Genomic DNA, 23,913 nt, shown 5'->3' with positions numbered 1-23,913 from the left:
AGGGTTTCCGAGGCTGTAAATCTTTACGGGAGCAGAATGCCTCATCTTTCTCCCACGGAACTGCTGGTAGTTTCGAACTGCTTACCTTTGCAATTCACAGCCCGATTCGTAACCACTATGCTACCAGAGCTCCTTTATATATAAATATATATACATATACATACACATTCATATATATATATATATATAAGTTTAAAGCACATATTTCAAAGCCAGAAGTAAAAACTTACATGTAATTTTAGCTGTATAATGGAATTCCCTCTTAACCTCACTACTTTGTGAGTATACATTTCCAAGCTGACTGTATACACCTGTATACCCCCCGTTTTTATTTCTGCTCTAGATCTCTTCCACCCTAAACTGCACTATGCAATCTCCATAGATTCTTAATATCTTCCACGAGAACCTTAAAGATTGGGAATAAAGGATGCAGAAATTGGCTAAGTTGATCAGTCACAAAGCAAGTACTCAAGCAAGAAATAGGGTCTATAAACAAAGGATCCCGCCTCTTGACTTTGCTTTTTCTTGTCAGGTAGTAAAAATTAGGACCCAGGCAGTAAAAGTGGAGCATCGCTGCCTATATCACTTAGCAACAACAACAACACGTTAAGAAAAGTCTACATTGACATACAAACTCATCCTATATAGGAGAATGTGAACATTTGTAAAGACTTTTACATTAGCTTTGGCTTAGGGACTGTATAGTCATTGGAGTGTGACCAAGCTGCTCTCATATTCCTACAAGTATCAGCGATTCTACACAAGTGGTCTTTGGAGGAAAGCAAATGGATATATTTGCTTTGTTCAAGGACATTTATAAAATCAGCCAGAAAATGATACGTGCTTCTCAGTGAAAGGCAATACTCACAATTTATTTTTTCTAACAGTTGGGAGAACATTTCAGCAAAATTACATTTCTTTGGCCATTTACCCTTTATTTTGCTTGTTTTTTATGTCTTAGCCTGCTTAAAGAAACACTGTCAGTTTCAGAGTCCAGAACATGAACAGTTCCCCTTGCATCTTCTCTTTGAAGGTGTTCTACCCAGCAGCCCGCCCACGGCTTGAAGGGTCGAAACATCTGCTTGTGTCTGGAGTCCTCTGCCTTGAGCTGATGTCCTGCTGTTTCAAACAGATGACATTTCCCTTAATGGGAGAGATCACCACAGCTACTGTAAGGCATGGAGGACGTCTGGCCAACCCCAAACTAAATAAATAAACCCCATGCGAATAATCCCTGAGAACAAGTGTGTGGCCAGTGGTATCAGTGGCCTGAGCCGCAGAAGCACCATTGAGTGGTGTCTTGTTTTTCATCAACATTGATGGTTTATGTTTTTCTTATCTTTTTTCTGGGCTTGGGTAAGGAAATGAAAACATTGTGTTTCTCTCAGCCCACTCAAATCTCCGTGGTGCCCCCTCCAAATGGAAGGGAGCCTTCTGTTGACTGAAAACCTTTAGGAAATTTAAGAAGAAATCTACTCAGCACTTTGTTTGATTAACTCTCTAATACACCATTTACTTTGTTTTCTGACAGGGCCATTGTAAAAGGAAATTCAGAAACCTAGATCCTTGGTCTGTAGACTCAACTAGAGGAGCTTTCAAAGTGGATGTCAGATTCCTTAATATGGGCCTTTCTGGGTTCTAAACAAAACTTCTGTTGTTGTTGATAGGTGCCGTAGAGTTGATTCCGACTCATAGCAACTCTATACACAACAGAAGGATAATATTGCCCTGTCCTGTGCCAGCCTCACAATTGTGTTTACATTTGAACCCATTGCTGCACTTTAATTTCTATAAAAAGTAACAATATATATCTTCTGATAAGTAGCAAGAGGCATGGAACAGCAACAACAGAAAGGCAATAGGTTACTTCATTTTTGATAAAATATTTGATTAGTATTTGAGATTAGTTAGCTAAATCGATAACACCAGATCAAAGGCTAGAAATTGTACAGGAATTAGGCAAAGTCATCTTGATCTATGAACAAAAACTAACCTCTCTCTCTTTAAAAAAAAATATTTTATAGCAAGCTTTTCCCCCCAAGAGAAGCAGATCTATTGTCATTACAGAGAAAATAGTAGGTTATTCCACAACCTTACTAACACCTTTCCACGTAATATTGTTTTAATCCTATGTAACACCTTTTTGGGTTTTGGTATAATTTTCAGCAGGTTTTCCAACCTCCATTATGCACTGCAGAGACTTCAGTTTTTGCATCTGTGAATAGGGACCTAATTACCAGTGCATTCCTGAAATCAGTCAGCCTCTCAATCTCTGAACGGGATTCACTCATGCAAGCACATGGGCAGAAACAGTGGCCCCTGATGCTTGTAAAAACTGGGTCCTCCTTCAGGACAGGCTCATTTCCCATGTGGTAAGTTTCGGCTTTATTAACCATCAGAAGAGTTCTTGCTCAACTGCAATGCTGGATAAACTAGCTCAATAGTTATTGTGCTCTAAAATAACACACCAAAAAACAAAACAAAACAAAACACCCCACTGTCGGATTGATTCCAATTCATCACGACTTGTACAGGGTTTCCAAGACTGTGAAACTTTCCTGGAGCAGACAGTCTCATCTTTCTCCCTCAATTTTCAGTTAGCAGCCCAGTGCCTGATCCACAGAGTCATCAGGACACCTTAAATCTATTCTTGTTGTTGTTGTTGTTAAGTTCCAACTTATAGGTACCCTGTATAGGGCTTCCGAGGAGTGGCTGGTGAACTTGAACCACTGACCTTGTGGTTCAAACCAACGTTGCAGTCCAGTGCCTTAAGCCACAGCATTACACCAGGACTCCTTAATCTATTCTAGGAGCTTCAAAATCCATTGCTAGTTTGATGAAGGCAGACTTTTGACCGTTTATTCACTGCTGTGTCACCAGTGACTAGTATGAGATTGGCACATAGTAAGTGCTCAACAAATATTTGTTGATTGAGTATAGATAAGATTTCTCAGGGCACAGGGAATGAGAGTCCAAAAGTCTCATATCTCAAGACTGTAATGTCACATAATCTAGTTAAGAAAGTCTTGTTAATGGGGCAAAAATAGCAATAATGGGGCAATTGTTAGTTGTTAGGTGCTGTTGAGTTGTTCTGACTCATAGTGATCCTATGCATAACAGGACAAAACACTGCCCAGTCCTCACAAATGTTATGTTTGAAACCATTATTGTTGCCACTTTGTCTATCCATCTCATTGAGGGTCTTGTATTTTTTCACTGATGTCTACTTTTCCCAGCATGACCCCACTTATAGATCCAAGAAAAATGAAGTTTTTGACAACTTCAATTTCTCCAGGGTCTCTTCTGACATCTGCCAAAGCACAAGAGATGAAGTCTTGTCACCCTCATTTCTAGGGAGTATTCTGACTATATTTCTTTCAAGGCAGATTTGTTTGTTCTGGCAATCCATGGCACTTTCAATATTCTTTGCCAACACCACAAATCAAATGCATCATCTAGTCTTCCTTATTTACTGCCCAACTTTCACATGCATATGAGGTGATTGACAATACCATGGCTTGGGTCAGATGCAACCTAGTCCTCAAAGTGACTCTGTTCTTTAACACATTAAAGGTCTTTTGTAGCAGATTTGTTCAATGTGATATATCTTTTGATTTCTTTACTGCTGCTTCTATAAGCATTGATTGCAGATTCCAGCAAAATGAAGTCTTTGACAACTTCCATCTTTCTGTGTTTATCATGATGTTATTTACTGGTCCAATTATGGGGATTTTCACTTCGTTTACGTTGAGGAGCAAGCCACACTAATGACTAGTCTTTGATTTTTTTATAGTAAATATTTCAAGACCTCTTCACTTCCAGCAAGCAAGGTACATCATCTATATATTGCGGGTTGTTAATGAGTCTTCCTCCAAAACTGATGCCATGTTCTTTTTCATATAATTCATCTCCGATTCTTTGATCAACATTAGTGTAGTGGTTATGAATCGGGCTGCAAACCTCAAGGTCAGCAGTTCAAAACTACCAGCTGTTCTGCGGGAGAAAGATAAGGCGTTCTGCTCCCTTAAAGATTTGAAGCCTCGGAAACCCTGTGTAGGGTCACTATGAGTCGGAACTGACACCACGGTACTTAACAACGACAACAACACAGATTGAGTAAGTATGATAAAAGGATGCATCCCTGGTGTGCACCTTTCCTGATTTTAAACCATTCAATATCCCACTGTTCTCTTCTAATAACTGCTTCTTGTTCTATGTACAGGTTCCTCATGAGCACAATGAAATGCTTTGGAATTTCCATTTTTCATAATGGTATCCAAAGTTTGTTATGATTCACACAGTAGAATATCTTTGCATAGTCAATTAAACACAAGTAAATGTCTTTCTGGTATTTTCAGTTTTAACCAAGATCCATCTGATATCAACATTGATATCAGAGTTTCATGTCCTCTTCTGAATTCATCTTGAATTTCTGACAGCTCCTTGTTGATGAACCGTTGCAACTGTTTTTGAATTCTATTCAGCAAAGTGTCACTTGCATGTGACACTAATGATATTGTTCAATGATTTCCACGTTCTGCTGTGTCACCTTTATTTGGAATGGGCACAAATATGGATTTCTGCCAATTGGTTTATCAAGTAGCTGTCTTCCAAATTTCTTGGTATAGATGAGTGAACGCCTCCAGTGTTGAATCAGTTTGTTGAATGTTTCAGTTTGTATTCCATCAATTCCTGGAGACTTGTTTTTCACCAATGTTTTCAGAGCAGCTTGGATTTCTTCATTACCATCAGTTCTTCATCACATGCTGCGTCTTGAAATGGTTGAGCATCAGCCAATTATTTTGGGGGCAGTGGCTTTGTGTTTATTTCTTCTACTCTGTTTTACAAAAGATAGCATGGAGTTTACACTTACTTTTTAAAAATTTTTTATTATGATTTGGGTGACAGTTTACATGGGAAAACATTGGCTTTACATTCATCCTATCGTATTTCGTTTCATTGCAATGATTACAATCTCCTTTATGCATCAGTATTCAACAGCATTTGCTTCCATTCCTTCTGTTTTTTTGTTTTGTTTTGTTTTGTTTTGTTTTGTATGTACCCTGAAGCACTCAAGAATATATAACCATTTAAACAACCAAAGGGCACACCCAGCAAGCCTACCCCAGCTGTTAGCACATAGCCTCTCTCCCTTTCTGAGCCCAGGGTCCCCAGCCGCTCCACTCTCCACATCATCTCTGCCTCCATCTCTGGTGTCACTGCTTCTCTGGATAGGGTCCCACATTCTGCTCTTCTGCCTTGATGGTCTCAGGGTCCTCCACTCCTGAACTGCAAGATCATCCACTCCCTTCTTTTTGTTACAAAACGTCTACCTTTATATTTACAATACTCATTATCAGTCCTGATAGCAATTATTCACTACTGAACTGCAAGAGTCTTATTCCCATCTCCTTTCGCCAGCCCCATCCAGACAGGTTGGAAACCACTCAGTGGAGAGTCTAGGTTCCTGAAAATAGATTCCCTCTTGAAAGCTTATAAGCCAGTCACTTCATGCCTTTGTAGTCCCCCCATTTTGGGTAGTCAATGTCCTGTCAACCCTGTGCACCAAGGGGTTGGGAATGATCCGTGCTGTAAATATTTATTCCCTCTTTTGAGCTACTATATCTACAAGTATAGGTGAAGTTCATCAAGTTGTAGTGGATTAGTCTTTTTTACCTCCTCTAGTCAAGTTCTGATCATCCAATCATTGAAGTCAGGTCAAATGGGTGTTTTCTCCAAGTATGAGTGTTCTTGTGCATCTTCCCTCACTTCTTATCAGCTGGATGCTTCACTTTTCCCTCTAGTCCTCTGTGGCATGTGTCCAGGAGTCCCCAGGTCTTGCCATACTACTAGCCAACTAGGTCTCAACCCAGGTGGACAGGAATCTGTTGAATGTGGTCGGACTTAACTCACAACTTCATTGCTGTTTCCCCCCCCACTTTCCCTTACTGGTAGACCAACGTCCCCAGTTGGGTCCCCTCAGGAAGGGGGTTTGTCCTGAGGGGACCCAACTGATTTCCCTGATGGCTCCTGGGTGAGTAACTTGCTTGTTTGTATAGTAGTCCATCGGACTGCCATTTTTATTTTTGATTTTTCCTGCTGGGTTTTCTTTGAAGAAGTATCTTCTGTTCTTCTAGCAATCTTGGCCAGCTTGCTTGTCTTTTTAAGTGGAAATTTCCCACCTCAGAAAATTCTGCTTGGGTATCTGGAATCCGCCTATGGTCTTTTGCAATGCAAAGGCTTTGCAGGAAGCCTCCCTCACTGGGCAAATTGTAGCCCCATTTTAGGTATTCCAATCAGTTATAGGCAGAAGATGGACTTAACAAGCTTTCTATGGTGATGTTTCTGGCTATTTCTTTCTCTCCCCTTCAAGTGTCTATTTTATAGTAGTAGGCAAAGAAAACCAAAATTCAAAAGAGAGCCAAGCATCTTAACATTATTTCCCCTCTTTTACCCATTCAAACCATGCCTCAATCTCTGTATCCCAGAGCCCTGATGTTCCAAGGTTGAGCATACACCTCTATCCCACTTAGCCCATGCAAACTTGCCTAACTGTTCTCCCATCTACCTTGTTCTTCTATTCCCCTCCCCCTCCTAGTGTATTGCTCCCCCACCCCAAGCACCCAAACTATCTTGTGTCTATTCCCTACCTTATGCTCTCCCTTCTCCTCCCTCCCCTTGTCCCACCCCCTACACCCAGGTAATCAACAAAGAATTTTTCCCCCCTTGTATACACTTATTTTTTTAATGTAACAAGTTATCCAGAAAATATTTTCATAATAACATAAGCCAAATCCAATTCTATTGGATAGTTTCATCTTTTTTCTTGGGAATAGCTGGTAAGTTTGAGCCTTCTATTAGCAGTCCAATACTGATCTCACTACATAACCAGGTCTCCTTATAACAATATATGATTTTGTTGTTTAAGGGCCGTCAAGTCAGTATCTTTCATCTTCTTTTGATACTTCCTGCATCATTTAATACTTTGATCATAGAATCCTTCATTATTGCAATCCAAACTACTTTCTTCAGTTCTTTCAACTTGAAAAATGCTGAATGTGTTCTTCATTTTGTTTTTCTAACTCTAGGTCTTGGCACTTTTCATTTTAATACTTTACTTTGTCTTCTCAAGCTGCTCTTTGACATTTTCTGTTCAACTCTTTTATTTCATCATTTCTTCCAGCCATTTTAGCTTCTCTGCTTCAAGAGCAAGTTTCAGAGTTTCTTCTGTCATCCACTTTGGTCTTTCCTTTTTCTCCTGTCTTTGTAACAATTGTTTGCTTTCTTCATGTATGATGTTCTTTACGTCATCCCACAACACTTGTTACTTGGTCATTAGTGTCTAATGCATCAAATCTGTTCTTGAGATGGTCTCTAAATTCAGGTGGGATATGTTGTTGCTGTTGTTGTTAGGTGCCATCGAATCGGTACCGACTCATGGCAACTTTATGCATAGCAGAACGAAACACTGCCCAATCCTGGGCCAACCTCACTACTGCCACTTGGCCAATCCATCTCATTGGGGGTCTTCCTCCTTTTCTCTGACCTCCACCTTACCAAACATGATATCCTTCTCCAGAGACTGGTCCCTCCTGACAATATGTCTGAAGTATGAGAGACAAAGTTTGGCCATTTTGGCCTTCAGGGAGCACTCTGGCTGCTCTTCTTCCAACACAGAGCTGTTGGTTCTTTTGGTAGCCCATGGCATTTTCAATATTCTCCTCCAACACCATAACTCAAAAGCATCAATTCTTCTATTGTCTTCCTTATTCACTGTCCAGCTTTCACATGCATATGAAAATACCATGGCTTGGGTCAGGTGCACCTTAGTCCTCAAGCTGACATCTTTGTTTTTCAACAAACACTTTAAAAAGGTCTCGTGCAGCAGATTTGCCTAATGTAATATGTTGTTTGATTTCTTGCCTGCTGCTTCCGTTGAGTGTTGATCGTTGATCCAAGAAGAATGAAGTCCTTGACAACTTCAATCTTTTCTCTGTTGATAAGAATGTTGTTTATTGGTCCACTGGTGACGATTTACTCAAGGTCATATTTTGACTCTCTTGGACTTAATTTAATTATTTTCTTCAGCTTCAGCCTGAATTTGCATCTGAGCACAGTTGGCCCCTGGCATTGTTTTGTCTGTCAATATTGTGTTTCTCCATTGCCTTTCCTCACAGATGCAATCAATTTGATTTCTGTGTATTCTGCCTGGTGAGGCCCATGTATATAGTTGCCTTTTATGTTGTTTAACAAAGGTATTTGCAATGAAGAAATCATTGATCTTGCAAAATTCTATCATGTGATCTCCAGCATCATTTCTGTCACCATGACCATATTTTCTAACTACTGGTCCTTCCTCTTTCTTCCCAACTTTTGCATTGCATCATCAGCAATTATCAATGCATTTTGATTGTATGTTTGATCAATTTTAGACTGAAGATGCTGGTAGAATTCTTCAGTTTCATCATTATTGGCTTTAGTGGTTGGTGTGTATATTTCAATAATAATTATATTAACTGTTCTTCCTTGTAGGAATATGGATATTATCCTGCCACAGATAGCATTATATTTCAGCACAGATCTTGAGATGTTCTTTTTGAGGATGAATATTATACCATTCCTCTTCAATTTGTTGTTCCTGGCAGAGTACATCATATCAATGCCCAATTTTAAATGGCTGATATCTGTCCATTTCAGCTCAGTAATGCATTTAAATAATTGTTTATGTGTTTTGTTTCACTTTTGATGGCTTCCAGTTTTACTAGGTTTATACTACGTGCTTCCCACATTCTGATTATTAATGGATGCTTGTAGCTGTTTCTTCTCTGTTCGAGTTGTGTCATATCAGCAAACGATGTCCCTCAAACTTTGCTCTACCCATGCCCTTAAAGCTATCTCTACTTTGAGGAGAGAGCTTTCCCCCAGTTGTATTTTAAATGATTCTAACTTAAAGGGGCTTATCTTCTCCTGACACTATGTCAGATAATGTTTCACCACTATTTATAAGGTTTTCAGGGGCTAAACATTCTGAAGTGTTTGCCTTTCCTTCTTACTCTATCTTAGTCTGGAAGTGCTGCTGAAAGCTGTCTGCCACTGGTGACCCTGATGGTATTTAAAATACCCATGACATAGCTCCCAGCATCACAGCAACACACGTGCCACCACAGTATGACACACTGACAGACAACTGAAGGGTAGTAGGGCAACACAGTTGTATAATTAGGAGGAACCAGCTAGATTGCCTTTCTAATTCATCTGCTACTATCTAAAGAAACTGTCTACAGCTCAAAGCGTATAAACCTTCCCTGAGTAGATGGTGCTTTTCATCTTCATGTATGTGGAAGAATGAGGGAAACTTGTTATTAGGAAGCCAGGTACTGAATTTTTGATAAACAAATTATTACTAAAATAGTCTGACACTTTAAAATATATATTTAGCAAAATATAAATATACTTAATAAAGTAACTATCCCATGGCAAACAAGTGACATGCTAAACATCTCTTCAGCTGTGCCTAAATCTAATATTTGAACGCAGAATATTAATGAACAATTAAAGAATGGTCCTAGATATGGCAAAGTGAGCTCACAAATCAGGCCACACGAGTGAAAACAACAGGACATTTAATGTAATGTTTGAGTTGTCTACTCTCTCTGATCCATTTTACATACACTATCAATATTATCAGACCTGAAAAATCACAAAGGAAGTGCCGAGGCAGTTCAATTGCTCTGAAGAAACATGTGCTGTTCAATGTCCACATTCTTGAATTCATCAGAGGATTTGAATACATCACAAACTATTAGATAAAATTATATTTGGTACTGGTTTTCAATCAAGAAGAACTGGGAAAAATCTGGTTGCTGTCTATTCTCTCTCTTTTCTCTTTATGAATGTATACATATGTGTTTGAGATAGAGGTATTACCTTATAATTTTATATGTTATTTGATTTGATGTGTACCGTATCTACCAACAATACAAATATTATATCTAAGTACTTAGAACAGTGTCCGGCACAGAATAAGCAAAATATGCATTATAAAAAATAGAATGTGTATATTCAATAAAGTCAGTATCTACCAAACACCTTGTAATTTGCAAGGCAACAATCTGAGTGCTCCACACATAATATCTTAGCCCCCTGCTTACAACTATACAAGGCAGAGCCTCACACCAAAGGACAAAGCTGAGATTAAGAACAGATAAAGGACTCAAGGAACGAAGCCAACATCTGAATCTGGTGTCCCTGACTCTAAATTCCATGAGAAATGAAACGCACAGAAAAAGTAACTTGTGTGAGACCACACAGCTGTTATGTGACAAAGCTGGTATTGAGTCTAGGTCCATTTCTTTTTCCACTAAAACAAAACAAAACACCACAAAACAAAACAAAACAAAACAAAACCCATTTTTTCCAAGTCCATTTCATCTCACAGAGACCCCATGTGTGTCAGAGCAGAACTGTGCTCCATAGTAGAACTTTTCAAAGATGGATTTTTAGGAAATAGGTAGCCAGGCCTTTCTTTGAGGTGCCTCTGGGTGGACTTGAACGTTTAACAGTTTGGTTAACAGTCATTTGTTAACTGTTGGCACAGCTCAGGGACTCTACTTTTTCATGACACCACTTTCTTTCTAAATTTGTCATTTGTAAGTACATAAATGGTCAACCATGCCTTTCTTGCAAACCTTGATGATATAAGTTTGTACATGTTATGTGCTTGCATGAATTCCACTGTTTCTGTTAAGATGTTATCTAGTCTCTTTAACTTCTAACTCAAGTCAAAATACAGTCAGGAGTGAGAATTAGGTTCCCTGGAAATCTTCTATGACCTACTTATTCTAAAACATGAATTGCGTTGATCTGTGCTCAGATTCTGACTGACAAGCCTATTTGGCTTCCGTATACAGGGAAATGCCTACTCTGTGAGAATCAAAACAAACAACATTACTAAAAAAAAAAAAAAAAAAAATGCATTATAAAAAGTCTGTTGGCATTTCAAAGAAACCTGGTGGTACAGTGGTTACAGTGCTTGTCTGCTAACGGAAAGGTCAACAGTTCAAACACATCATCTGCTCCATGATGAAAGATATGTCACTCTGCTTCCTGAAAGATTTACCATCACGGAAGCCTTCTGTGACACTTCTGCCCTGTGCTGTTGTGTTACTGTGAGTTGAAATTGATTCAACAGGATTGAGTTTGTGTTTTTGATTTTGCTGGCATTATCAGTTGTGGTCTTGGGATAGCACATAAAAGATGAAATTAACCTCACTTATAAAACTTGGGTGCCTTCACTGATCTTATGATGCACCCCAATATACTAGGAGTGGACTTATCACCTATACAGCAAAAGCTTGGTTATGGTGGTTATGTGCCGTGGAGTTGGTTCTGACTCATAGTGTCTCTGTATAGGGTTTCCAAAGCTGTAAAACTTTACGGGAGCAGAAAGCCTCATCTTTCTCCTGTGGAACCACTGGTAGTTTTGAACTGCTGACCTCGAGATTAGCAGCTGGACTCATAACCACTATACTACCAGACCTCCCCAAAAGTGTATTGATGCTGGAGAATGTTGCTATTTCAACTTGAGATCTTCAGTTTTGAAAGTACAAAAAAAAAAATCTTAGAACCGTGGATAGGTAAAAAAAAAAAAAGTTGTGCTAAGCAATAGAAGAGTCTAGATAGACCACCTTTCTCCAGAACTTACTTGGCCAGGTAGGGCAGGGGGCAGGGGCATGGCTGGCAGAATTGGGGTGCTCCCCTGATGGAATCTCCAATATAACCATCCAGACACTTTTCACAGTGCTCTCCTGTTGTGTTTCTCAGGCAGTTCTATAAGACAAAAGATAGAAACAATGAAGAAACATAAGAAAATTTATAGATAATAAATCCGGGAACTTCAAGCAGGCCTGGGAGAACAGATGGTGTGCATCAAGTCAGCTCAGAGGAGCCAGGGGTACCTCAGTCAGGGCTACAGAGTGTGGGCAAGTGGTGGATGAATTTACCCTGGACTGCAGTGTGCGCTGCCAGCCTGGGGACTCTCTTTAGAGTTTGTGCATAGGAGACTACTCATCTAGTCCTCATTTCAGTTCAGAATGATAATGTTCAAACTCTGGATGTTCCAGAAGCATCAGTTTACTGACTTGAAATGAACATGTAATAAGAAAAAAACAAAACCAGTTGTGATCTCCACAGGTCAAGTGTTTATCCGTGAACCACATGGATTTAAGGGTTTGAAAGAACAAAATGTCACAGACAGAAGCAAAAATGGAAGGTAGATGAAAAGCATTTTGATAATGGCCTGGCATTTTGGATAGTGACACACAGAAATAGTAAGGTTTATTAGCATAATTTTTGCATTTGCTATGAGTTGGATAAGAATAAAAGTACAAAACAGGCTGATCCTACTGTCTGGAAAGCCTTACCATCATTCCAGATCAGCACTAGGCCTCAAGCCTCCAGAAAGTTCTCCCTGTGCTCCCTCACTGGTGCTTCTTCCACTCTCCCACACTGCACTATCAGCACCTGTGGCCAGCCTCTGCTACCCTCCCCAACACAAGGTTTTCAGCACTCTGTAACTGTTTGTAAACAAATGAATTAACTTATAACTTGCATTACATAAGCTAGAACACTAACATTTTTCGCCAACTGGATAATGCAAGATAACGCCATTGTTGTTGTTGTTAAGTGCCATCAAATCAGTTCTGACTCACAGCAACTCTGTATTGGGTTTCCTAGTAGCAGCTAACAGGTTTGAACTGTGGACCTTGAGTTTAGTAGTCAAGTGTTTATCCTACAGTACCACACCAGGCACAATGATATTTTCATTTAATGGCAGTATTACAACGAAATGGTTTTTTTTAGTGAAATATTAGGCTGTTAGAATTCCATCTCCAAAAATCCTCTTATTTGAGTAATTAATTCCCTTAGTAACGTCTATACACAGGATCTTCAACAGAACAACGTCTTTTCTGTGTTCTATGAAGCTACCTTGCAAAAGACAAGATGGGGCCTTACTGGGTAGAAATCACAGCTTTTTATTTTGTCTTTATATTTTATTTTGGGGTTCAGAATAAAATAATAGTGATCCTCTACATTCTAAATATATTGGTTAACTAATTTAATTCTCAAAACAAGCCTGAAGTAGGTTATTAATTTTTGTCATTATACACAAAAAGAGACAAAGGCACACAGATGTTAAGTAAATTGCCCAGAATCATACAGTTAGTAAATGGCAAAAGTGATATTCAAACTTAGGCAGTCTATCTCCAGCAGGGCTGCTGTTAATTCTCATGCTATACTGCTTTTCCAAAGTTGTTGGAGAAACGGTTTCTTTCCCAAAGCACAATCATAAAATGACTGCATTAGAAAACGTCAGACTATCTTAGTGAAAATTTGAGCTTTAAATGAAGTTCAACATATGATTCAAAGGGAGAAATCACCTTTATCCATTGTTGTGGGATTGTAAAATGGTACAGTTGCTATGCAGAACAGTATGATAGCTCCTCAAAAAGTTAAACAGAGAATTACCATATGATCCAACAATTCTGCTCCTAGGTGTATACCCAAAGGAATTGAAAGTAGGGACTCAAACAGATAATATTTATTATAGCATTATTCACAAAAGAACAGGTAAAAACAAAGCAAACATCTATCAACAGATGTATAGACCATTACAATGTGGTATATACATATAATAGAATGCTATTCTAAACTGTGGTTGAATATCATGCTGCATGGAATAAGTCAGGCACAAAAGGACGAATAGTTTAGGACTCTGCTTACATGTTATAATCAGAGTAGACAAAGGCCTACAGACCAAAGCTTATTAATAAGTACCAGACAGGGATGGATTGGAGGGGAAAATGAAGGGTTAGTGCTTAAGGGGTACTGAGTTTCAGTTAAGGGTGATAAAACAAAATCAGTTTGGAAATGGTAGTGGTGATGTTTTCCAATATGGTGCATGTAATTATGCCATTCCAACACTCATCTGTCAGTTTGTCATACTGTGGTGACTTGGGTTTTGCTGCGATTCTGGAAGCGATGCCACTGGTACTTTAAATATCAATAGGGTTACCCATGGTGGACAGGTTTCAGCTAAGCTTCCAGACTAAGACAGAATTGGAAGAAGGAGAGATGGACTACTTCCGAATATTTAGCCACTGAAAACCTTATAATAGATAGCACCAGAATATTAAATATTGAAAAATGATGAAGAGCACCATAATATTGTCAGATGTAGTCCTGGAAGATGAGCCCCTCAGGTTGGAAGGTACTCAAAATATGACTGGAAAAGAATTGTCTCCCCCAAGTAGAGTGGATTGTGATGACACGAATGGAGTAAAGCTTTCTGGACCTTCAACTGCTGATTCAGAGAAACAGCTGTAAACATCATTAACAATAAGAACATGTAATATATAAAATATTAATCTAGGAAAATTGGAAGTTCCAAAAATCAAATGGAATACATAAACATTAATATCCTAAGCATTAGTAAACTGAAATGGACTGGTATTGGCCCTTTTGAATCTGACAATTACATGGTTTACTATGCCAGGAACGACCAATTGAAGTCACATTTATAATCAAAAATAATATTTCAAGATCTATCTTTAAGTATCATGTCTGTGACAAGATAATATCCATATGTCTACAAGGACGACCAATTAATGCAACCACTATTCAAATTTACGCACCAATCATTAAAGCCAATGATGATGAAATTGAAGACTTCTACCAACTTCTTCAGTCTGAAATTGATTAAGAATGCAATCAAGATGTATTGATAATTACTGGTGATTGGAATGCAAATGTGGGAAACAAAGAGGAAGGATCCGTCTTTGGAAAATATGGCCTTGATAGTAGAAATGATGCTGGCGATCACATGAAGGATTTTTGCAAGACCAATGAGTTTTTCATAGCAATACCTTTTTTAAACAACATAAAAGATGATTATACACATGAACAACAGATAGAATACACAGAAATCAAACTGACTAGATCTGTGGAAAGAGATGATGGAAAAACTCCATATAATCAGCCAAAACAAGGCCAGGGGCATACTATGGAATAGGCCATCAATTACTCATATGTAAGTTCAGGTTGAAGCTGAAGAACATTTAAATAAGTCCACAAGGGCCAAACTATGGCCTGAATTTAGAGACCATCTGAAAAACAGATTTGATGCATTAGACACCACTGGCTGGAAACCAGGAGAGTTGTGGGATGCCATCAACAACATCACACAGGAAGAAAGCAAAAGATCATTAAGAAGACAAGAAAGAAGGAAAAGACCAAAATGAATATCAGAAGAGACTCTAAAACTTGCTCTCAAGCATACGGATGATAAAGCAAATGGAAGAAATGAGGAGGTAAAAGGGATGAATACAATTTCAAAGGGTGGTTCGAGAAGACAAAGTCAAGTTTTGTAATGAAATGTGCAAAGATCTGGAGTTAGAAAACCAAAAGGGAAAAAACATGCTCAGCATTTCTTAAATTAAAAAAACTGAAGAAAAAATTCAAGCCTCTATTTGAAATATTGAAGGATTCTGTAAGCAAAATATTGAATGATGCAGAAAGTATCAAACGAAGATAGAAGGAATACACAGAATCACTGTCCCCAAAAGAAATGCTCAATGTTTCAAGAGGTAGCACATGATCAAGATCCAATGATACTGATGGAAGAAGTTCAAGATGCACTGAAGGCACATGCAAAGAACAAAGCTCAGGAAAGTGATGGAATTCAAATTGAAATCTTTCAACAAACTGATACAGCACAGAAGGCACACACTCATCTATGCCAAGAAAATTTTAAGACAGCTACCTTGTCAACTGATTTGAAAAGATCCATTATTTGTACCTATTACAAAGAGAGGTGACCCAATGGAATGTGGAAATCATCAGACAGTATCATTAATATCTCATGCAAGTAATATTTTGCTAAAGATAATTCAAAAAACAGTTGCAACAGTATATTGACAGGGAATTGCCAGAGATTCAAGCTGGATTCGGATGAGGGCATGGAATGAGGGATATCATTGCTGATATCAGATGGATCTTGGCTGAAATACCAGAAAGATGTTTACCTGTGCTTTACTGACTATGCAAAGGCTTTCGACTGTGTGGATCATGACAAGTTATAGACATTGTGGAGAGTAAGTTTTCCGGAACATAAGGAACCTTATATAGAACAAGAGACAGTTGTTTGAACAGAGCAAGGGGACACCTGGTGGTTTAAAATGAGGAAAGCTGTGTGTGCCAGCATTGTATTCTTTCACCGTACTTATTCAATCTGTATGCTGAGCAAATAATCTGAGAAAATGGATTATATGAAGAAGAATGTGGCATCAGGATTAGAGGAAGACTCATTAACAACCTGCAATATGGAGATTATACAACTTGTTTAAAATACTGATGAAAATCAAAGACCACAGCCTGGGTAGGACCTCAATGGAAAACAACAACAACAACAACAACAACAAAACTCACCACTGGACCAATAAACAAAATAAAGAAAATGGTGAAAAGACTGAAGTTGTCAAAGGCTTCATTTTGCTTGGATCAACCATCAACATTGTTGGAAGCAGTAGTTAAGAAATTAAAAGACGTATTGCATTAGGCAAATCTGCTGCACAAGACCTCTTTAAAGTGTTCAATGTCACTTTAAAGAGGTCTCTAAAATGCCAGTTTGAGGACTAAGGTATGCCTGTCTCATTTCATGGTATTTTCAGTAGCCTCATATGCATGTGAAAATTGAACAATGAATAAGGAAGACCATAGAAGAATTGATATATTTGAGTTCTAGTGTTCGAGGAGAATATTTAAAGTACTATGTGCTGCTGGGAGAACAAACCAATCTGTGTTGGAAGAAGTATAAGCCAATCTGTGTTGGAAGCCAGGAAGGCCAGACTTCACCTCTGATATTTTGGACATATTATCAGGAGTGACCAGTTCCTGAAGAAGGACATCATGCTTGCTAAGAGGAAGACCCTGAACAAGATGGATTGGCACAGTGGCAGCAATTGGCTCAAGTTCATCAATGATTGTGAAGTTGACACAGGACCAAGAAGTGTTTTGTTCTGTTGTGCCTAGGGTTACTCCACAGCACCTAACAGCTACAACAAAATTAATGTCATTGAATTATACACATAAAAATGATTGAAAATCAAATGTTTTGTTGTATGTATTTTGCTACCATAATTTTTTTTTAAGGGAGCAACAAGCTATCCTGATTAAGTACTTTTATAGCATTTGATTAGTCATTAGGTATGGACAACCTTTGGCCCCTGTTATCAGAACAGAATTTAGAAACCTGCTCAGGCTATTGACATATCAATGTGAACCTCTGAAACACAAAGTGTGATGTGCAGACATTATTTCTCTCACAGCCTAAATACTGTGCCTTATGCTAAATCAGTCTCCAGAAATATTTGTTGAGGGGGTGGGGTAAAAGAAAAGTGAATTACTGAATTAGTGTATGGTCTTAAGTAAAAGAAATTAACATGCACCTAAAGCTAAATTGAAATTAGTGGTAGTATTTCATCCCAAGGTAAACCAGTGAGCCATGCCCAGCTTTTCTGCCTACCATGAATCTAAGCCATAAACAATTTGGCAAGATTGTTGTAGACTGAGGCCAAATATGTCTAAGTCCTTGTTGGACAGATGAGATGCATCTGTGCAGAAGAAAACAATCCTGTTGTAACATGTTAGGCTATTCTTTGGCAAGAAAAACCTACTAAAAAGCAAAAATGAGTTAATCTCTGATTTTGACCCCTTATGGCTCTGGTAGCGTAGTGGTTACGAATCGGGCTGCGAACCTTAAGGTCAGCGGTTCGAAACTACCAGCCGCTCCGCGGGAGAAAGATGAGGCTTTCTACTCCCGTAAGGATTTACACCCTCGGAAACCCTGTACAGGGTCGCTATGGGTCGGCTCCGACTCGAAGGCACTTAACAACAACAACAACATGGTATGACAAGGATTTGGATTCCTTGTCAGGCTCAAATTCAGCTGTGGCAGTCTTAGAAAGCAGTTAGCCTCAAGGGCAAAGCTACCAAATCTTATTCAATCTCTAAATACTCAGAGTGCAAACATTGGTTTTTCTTATCTACCTTCTGAAGCATTTGTTACAGTATTCCCTAGACGACATCAATGAACATCATTATATAGAGAGTGTTAGAAACAAGGAGACAAGGCCACCAGCTCTGTAATTTTTTAGCTGAGTGACTGTGACCAAGTCACTTGAGGTTTCTGTGTCGCATTCCTTTACCTATGAGGATTTAAAGTAGATCTCATCTAGCCCTACAGATGAGATTGCAACTGTCCCTTAATCTTCACTGCTTTGCCATTTAAAAAACAGAAACGACACACACACACACACACAAAACCACAACAATAAATATGTTGTTGGGGGAATCATTTTTTTCTTTTTAAATAAAACTGGACTCACTTAAAAATGAAATAAGCCTTCTGAATCTGTGATGGGTGGTTAAGAAAGCTGCATTTAGATAATTGTTTGCAGAGAAGTATGAGAAATAACGATTGGACTCCAGCTGTGTCTCCCTGTTGGCCACAGCTCCAGCTTAATGGAGGAAGAAGGCTTGAAAGGATCAGGTCTGTCTGCTTGTGATTCATCAGCATTTTAAGCCAAAACTATGGTCTATCTAGATTAGTGTTTCTTAAAGTTTGTCCAGGGAGGTCAAATCTATTCTCAAAACAATAGTAGGAGGTTGCTGTTCATGTCACTACAGATTGAATACAGAAAGTAGATATAAGAATCCAGTTGCCTTCTATTAAGCTAGACATTCAGTAATTTTTAATTTGTAAAATTATGTTTATTTAATATAAAACCTGTATAGGGTTTCTGAGGAGTGGCTGGTGAGTTTGAACTGCTGACCTTGTGGACCAAACTGATTTAGCAGTCCAGCACATTAACCCACAATGCCATACAAAGGATTTTTAATTGCTATTTTAAATGAATAAAATATTTCTTAGTTTAAATATCAATATCAATATAGTTTAAAGAAAATATCGATTGACATGACCCACATAAATGAAAATTCTTCAGTATTGCCAATCATTTTTAAGAGCATTGAGGAGTCCTGAGACCAAACATTTGAAAACCACTACTTGATCTAGACCAAAGGTGGGGGACATCTAACCTGTGGACTATTTACAACCCACAAAATCATTTGGTCTGGCCCTGCCAAGGCAACCACAGTTCCAGCCATCATACTGTTGTTGTTAAAAGCTATTGAGTTGATTCTGACCCATAGCTACCCTGTATAGGGTTTTCGAGGAGCAGATGGTGTGCTTACATTAGGGGTGTTTATCAGATGTTTGACCAAATATAGCAAGCTGTTTTGTAAGTTGATAATTTTGTATGGTCTGAGAATGATGTTACAAATTTTGGCAGAAAAAAGGTTCCCCACCCCTGGTCTAGACCAATGCTTTTCAGACTTCATTGTGCACATGAATCACCTGGATCTTGTTAAAACGTAGATTCTGATTCTGGAGGCTGGGGTTGGGACTGATAGCCTGCATTTCTGATAAATTCTCAAGTATTCCAATGTTGCTGGTCTGGACTATACTCCGAGAAGCAATACTTTACATAGAAACCCCTGGCATGGCAATTGTGTTGGTGGTTGTGTGCTGTGGGGTCTGTTCTGACTTATAGTGACCCTGTAGAGGGTTTCTGAGGCTTTAGTCTTCCCGGGAGCCAAAAGTCTCACCTTTCTCCCATGGATTGGCTGGTGGATTTGAACTGCTGATCTTGTAGTTTGCAGCCAAACTTGTAACCCACTACACTAGTAGGGCTCCTTAAATCCCTGATATAGGTAGCACTATTTACTTATTACAGGGGCTTTGGTGGTTCAGTAATAGAATTCTCACCTTCCATGGGAGACCTGGGTGTGATTTCCAGTCAACGTACCTTAGGCACGGCTACTGCACCTCTGTCAGTGGTGGCTCTCATGTTGTTTTGATGCTTAACAGGTTTCAACAGAGCTTTCAGATTAAGACAGACCAGGAAGAAAGGCCTGGTGATCTACTTTAAAAAATCAGCCAGTGAAAAACCCTATGAATCACAAATGGTCTGATCTGCAACTGACCATGTGGATGGCATAAGACTGAGCAGCATTTTCCTCCTTGTACATCAGTTGCCATGAGTCAAAGACTGACAACAACAAAAAATATTTCCTAGTTACTCAGTACTAGGCATAGGTACATTTGACTGTAATAAGGGAGTGACCCAAATATCTCAGAAAATGAAAGGCATTTAAGTTGGTCATTTTATTAATCAGTTTATTCATTCACTTAACAAACCCAAATTAGGCAAATAGCCAGACAGACAATGCCCAGTGACTATAATTAAAATGATGTAGACTTGGTCCTGTTGCAGACCGTGCAGACCTGGTCAGGAGTTTGAGGCCCTGTGGGCCCAAGTGTTGCAGACCATACAGGCCGCAGGTTCTGAGGAACAGACTCTAGTCACCTGGCAATTATAGCAAATTGTTTTTCATCCTAGTGTTCAGTTATTAATTGCTTACATGGAGCCCTTAATATCCACAGATAAATGTAAAAACCTTCTAAAGCCGAGGCCTAAAAGCCAAGATTGTAAAATTCCAAACAGGCAAAGTTCTTCCCTCAGAGAATGCATTAAAAGTAAATTGGGTGGCTCCCTGGTCTCTGTTCCAAGGACAATAGGAATGCCCGCTCTAAAGTGTTTCCAGGTGCAGCCCATTCACCCAGGTGCCTCTTTTCCTGAAGAACCTTGGCTGGGCAGCTGACACAATAGGAATCCTCCTTTTCTTCCCCCCATTTGAGGCTAGGTGCTAAACGGTATGTTAATTAAGCTTGAGAAACCAAGTTGCGGTCCTGAGATTCGAACCTGCGAAGTATGATGTAAAGCTGCCTGAATGTCTGGAAAAGTAAGATTGATAGCTGTAACTCATCTTAGTCCCTCCAAGCTTTGTGTATGGTTCCTCCCCTAAATAAAACAGAGGCGCAGAACGAATCCAGGTGCATTACGACTGGCAAGGTGTGCGTTACAGCATGCAGGGGGCTCAGTCTAGCATTGCAACCATACTGCCGGTTTAGCCAAGATGTTTACTATGCAGGATATTACGGCCTTCCTGGCTGAGATGTTTGAAAAGCAGGATCTGCCTGATGCCAGTCCGACATCCACTCTGGTTTCAGGGTGTCTCTTTGTCTCTCTCTTTGCGTCTCTGTGTCTCTTTTACTATCCCTATCGCTGCCAGGTATCCCCTCCTCGTGAACCAAGTTCCTATGTCGAGGCCAGTCCCCAGCATGGTCCCTCCTTGTTTTTCCTTTAGGGAGGGCATCCAGAAGCATCTGCAAAGGTTTCTGAGGGCTGGAACAAGAAATTATCTTAAGCCCAGCAGCCAAGGTAGGAGTCCCCACCTGGATTCACCACAACAGGCTGAAGAAAGCCTCGTCTCCATGAGAAGCTGAAACTGACCCTACCAACCCTCATAAGGTAACATTGAGACGTACAACCCACCCTGCTTCAGCCACAAACCGGGAGCTGGCTGACCTACACACAGCCGAAGCATGAGGATGTCTGCTGTGGGACTCATTTTAATTAGACTTTGGGGTGTGGAAAAGGGAGAAATCTGTGTAATCTATACACCCACACCACCAAGGTGGGCCAAACAGTAACCACACTACTCTTCTATAGTTGCAATAAAAGAGAGGGCACCTTCCTAGGTAACTGAATCTATAACCAATGGAACTGAGGTGGTTCTAACCTTATGTGTCAACAGACCCAGATACTAAATGCCATCTCTCAAAATAGATTAGCCCTAAACTACTTACTGGCTGCGGAGGGAGGGGAGGAATGTGAGAAGGTTAATTTTGCTAATTGCTGCATACAAATAGATGACCAGAACCAGGCTGTAGAAGACCTTGTAAAAATGCAGAAAGTTGCCCATGTCCCTGTGCAAACCTGGAGTAGGTGGAACTCACAGAGCCTATGGGGAGGGTAGTTCTTCACCTTTACATGGTTCAAGACCCTCGTGGGGAGGGGGTCCTGTTTTATTTGCAATTTACTTAATCAGTCCATGCCTTCTCTCACCAGCACTCAGGGCCATGGGAACTGTACTAATCAATCGAAAGGGGTACCAACAATCCAAACCAATACCAAAATACCATTCCTTACGTAGAAAAAGGTCCCAAGGGGCATCAAAGGGGGGAATGAACAGGAAAAGGTAAAAATCATTCACTGCCCTCTCCCACCCAGGAGGCAAGCTAAAATGGTAATCAGGTCATCAAATGGGACCAACCAACCCCCTACCCCCCAGTTTTCCCCCTGCCCTTAAACAGGTATGCAGACTGGCCCCTCCCCAGAATCTGACCCCATATCAGCCCATGTTGCCCTCCATTTTAGCTCCTCTGAGTCAGTCGGCTTAATATAATCTGAAACTCTGCACCTCGCCGAGTGGCCTCAATTTCTTTGACCACGAATCTAAAACTGCTGTAACAATAGTATGCTAGATACTATAACTGAGGTATAAGGATATCATGTTTGGTAAGGTGGAGGGTATGAGAAAAAGAGGAAGACCCCCAGTGAGATGGATTGGCCAAGGGGCAGCATCAGTTGGCTCAAGCATGGCAACGATAGTGAGGTTGGCCCAGGATCAGACAGTGTTTTGTTCTGCTGTGATAAGGTTGCTATGAGTCAGCACTGACTCGATGGCACCTATCAACAACAACAACAACATACTGTGGGACAAAGAGAAAGGAAAGGCTTCTTCCAGATCTTTCTGAGAAAGCTAGAGAAGACTTCATAGAGGTGATGACATTTAAACTAGACCTTGAGTTGTTGTTAGTGCCCTGAGTTGGTACCGACTCATACCGACCCTATGCACGACAGAATGAAACACTGCCTGGTCCTTGGACAACCTCACAAACATTGCTACACCTGAACCCATCACTGCTACCACTTTGCCAATCCATCTCGTTGGGGGCCTTCCTCTTTTTCTCTGACCCTCCACTTTACCAAATACGATATCATTTTCCAGTGAGTGGTCCCTCCTGATAATATGTCAGAAGTGTGAGAAAGACAAAGTTTGGCCATCTTGGCTTCCAAGGAGACCTTGAAGTGTAAGCAAGAAATTCCAGGTAGAGAAGAGGGGAACACCATTTGAGGTACAGAGTATCAAAGTAAAGAGCCTGATTAGTTGGCAATGAGAAGCTCAGTGTGACTGGATTTGAAACTCATGAAGATTTTAGAGAAGGGACATCCTTGATCAAGCTGTGTCTTTAAAATAGATCTCTACTGCTTAGTTTGGAAGATAGACTAGAGGAGGAACGGCTGATGACTAAGTGGGAGGCTGTGGCAGAGGTTGGAGGAGGAAGGCTGTGGATGTAACTAACATATGGCAGTGGGAGCTGGTAGGAGAGGAGAGATTCCTTACTAGGATGAATTGGTAGGATTTAGTGCTAAAATGTGGTTCAAACACTTTGCAGTCCAGCACATTAACCCACACTCCTACCTATTCGGACCCATAAAGACCCTGTATAAGATTTCCAAGGAGCAGCTGGTGAGCTTGAACCACTGACCTGTGGTTCAAATCAACTTGCAGTCCAGTGCATTCACCCACAGAGCCACGCCCTTGCTTTCCTGAGTAGTGCTTTAATTAGGCCTTGAGACTAATAAAAAATTCATTAGCAATCAATATATTGGATTACTTTCTTTCTTCATTATGATTAGCATAGGATAGAAGTTCATCTGAATATCAATATCTTTTTAATTATGAAATTATTAATAGCTGCTGTAGAAAATTTGGGCTGATATATTTTAAAGTGAAAAGAAGAAAATAAAATCCACCCATAGTTCCTTTGTTATTAAATGCAGTCGAGTCAGTTCTGACTCATAGCCACTGACTCATAGGGTTGCC

The 23,913-nt window shown here is 39.8% G+C and overlaps 1 protein-coding gene across 1 annotated transcript in view; it reads right to left on the bottom strand.

The window, feature by feature from the left end:
• LAMA4 (laminin, alpha 4) overlaps nucleotides 1–23,913 on the bottom strand; it is a 226,313-nt gene that overhangs the window by 137,263 nt on the left and 65,137 nt on the right. The window contains exon 3 of the mRNA XM_006839983.1: nucleotides 11,705–11,829. Within this exon, the coding sequence (XP_006840046.1) occupies nucleotides 11,705–11,829 (125 nt within the window). The remainder of the gene's footprint in view (nucleotides 1–11,704; nucleotides 11,830–23,913) is intronic.

This window comes from Chrysochloris asiatica, unplaced genomic scaffold (genome assembly GCF_000296735.1).
Source record: "Chrysochloris asiatica unplaced genomic scaffold, ChrAsi1.0 scaffold00027, whole genome shotgun sequence".
NCBI lineage: Eukaryota > Metazoa > Chordata > Mammalia > Afrosoricida > Chrysochloridae > Chrysochloris > Chrysochloris asiatica.
Note: the sequence above shows the minus strand (reverse complement) of the source record. Positions and strands in the feature narration are given on the sequence as shown.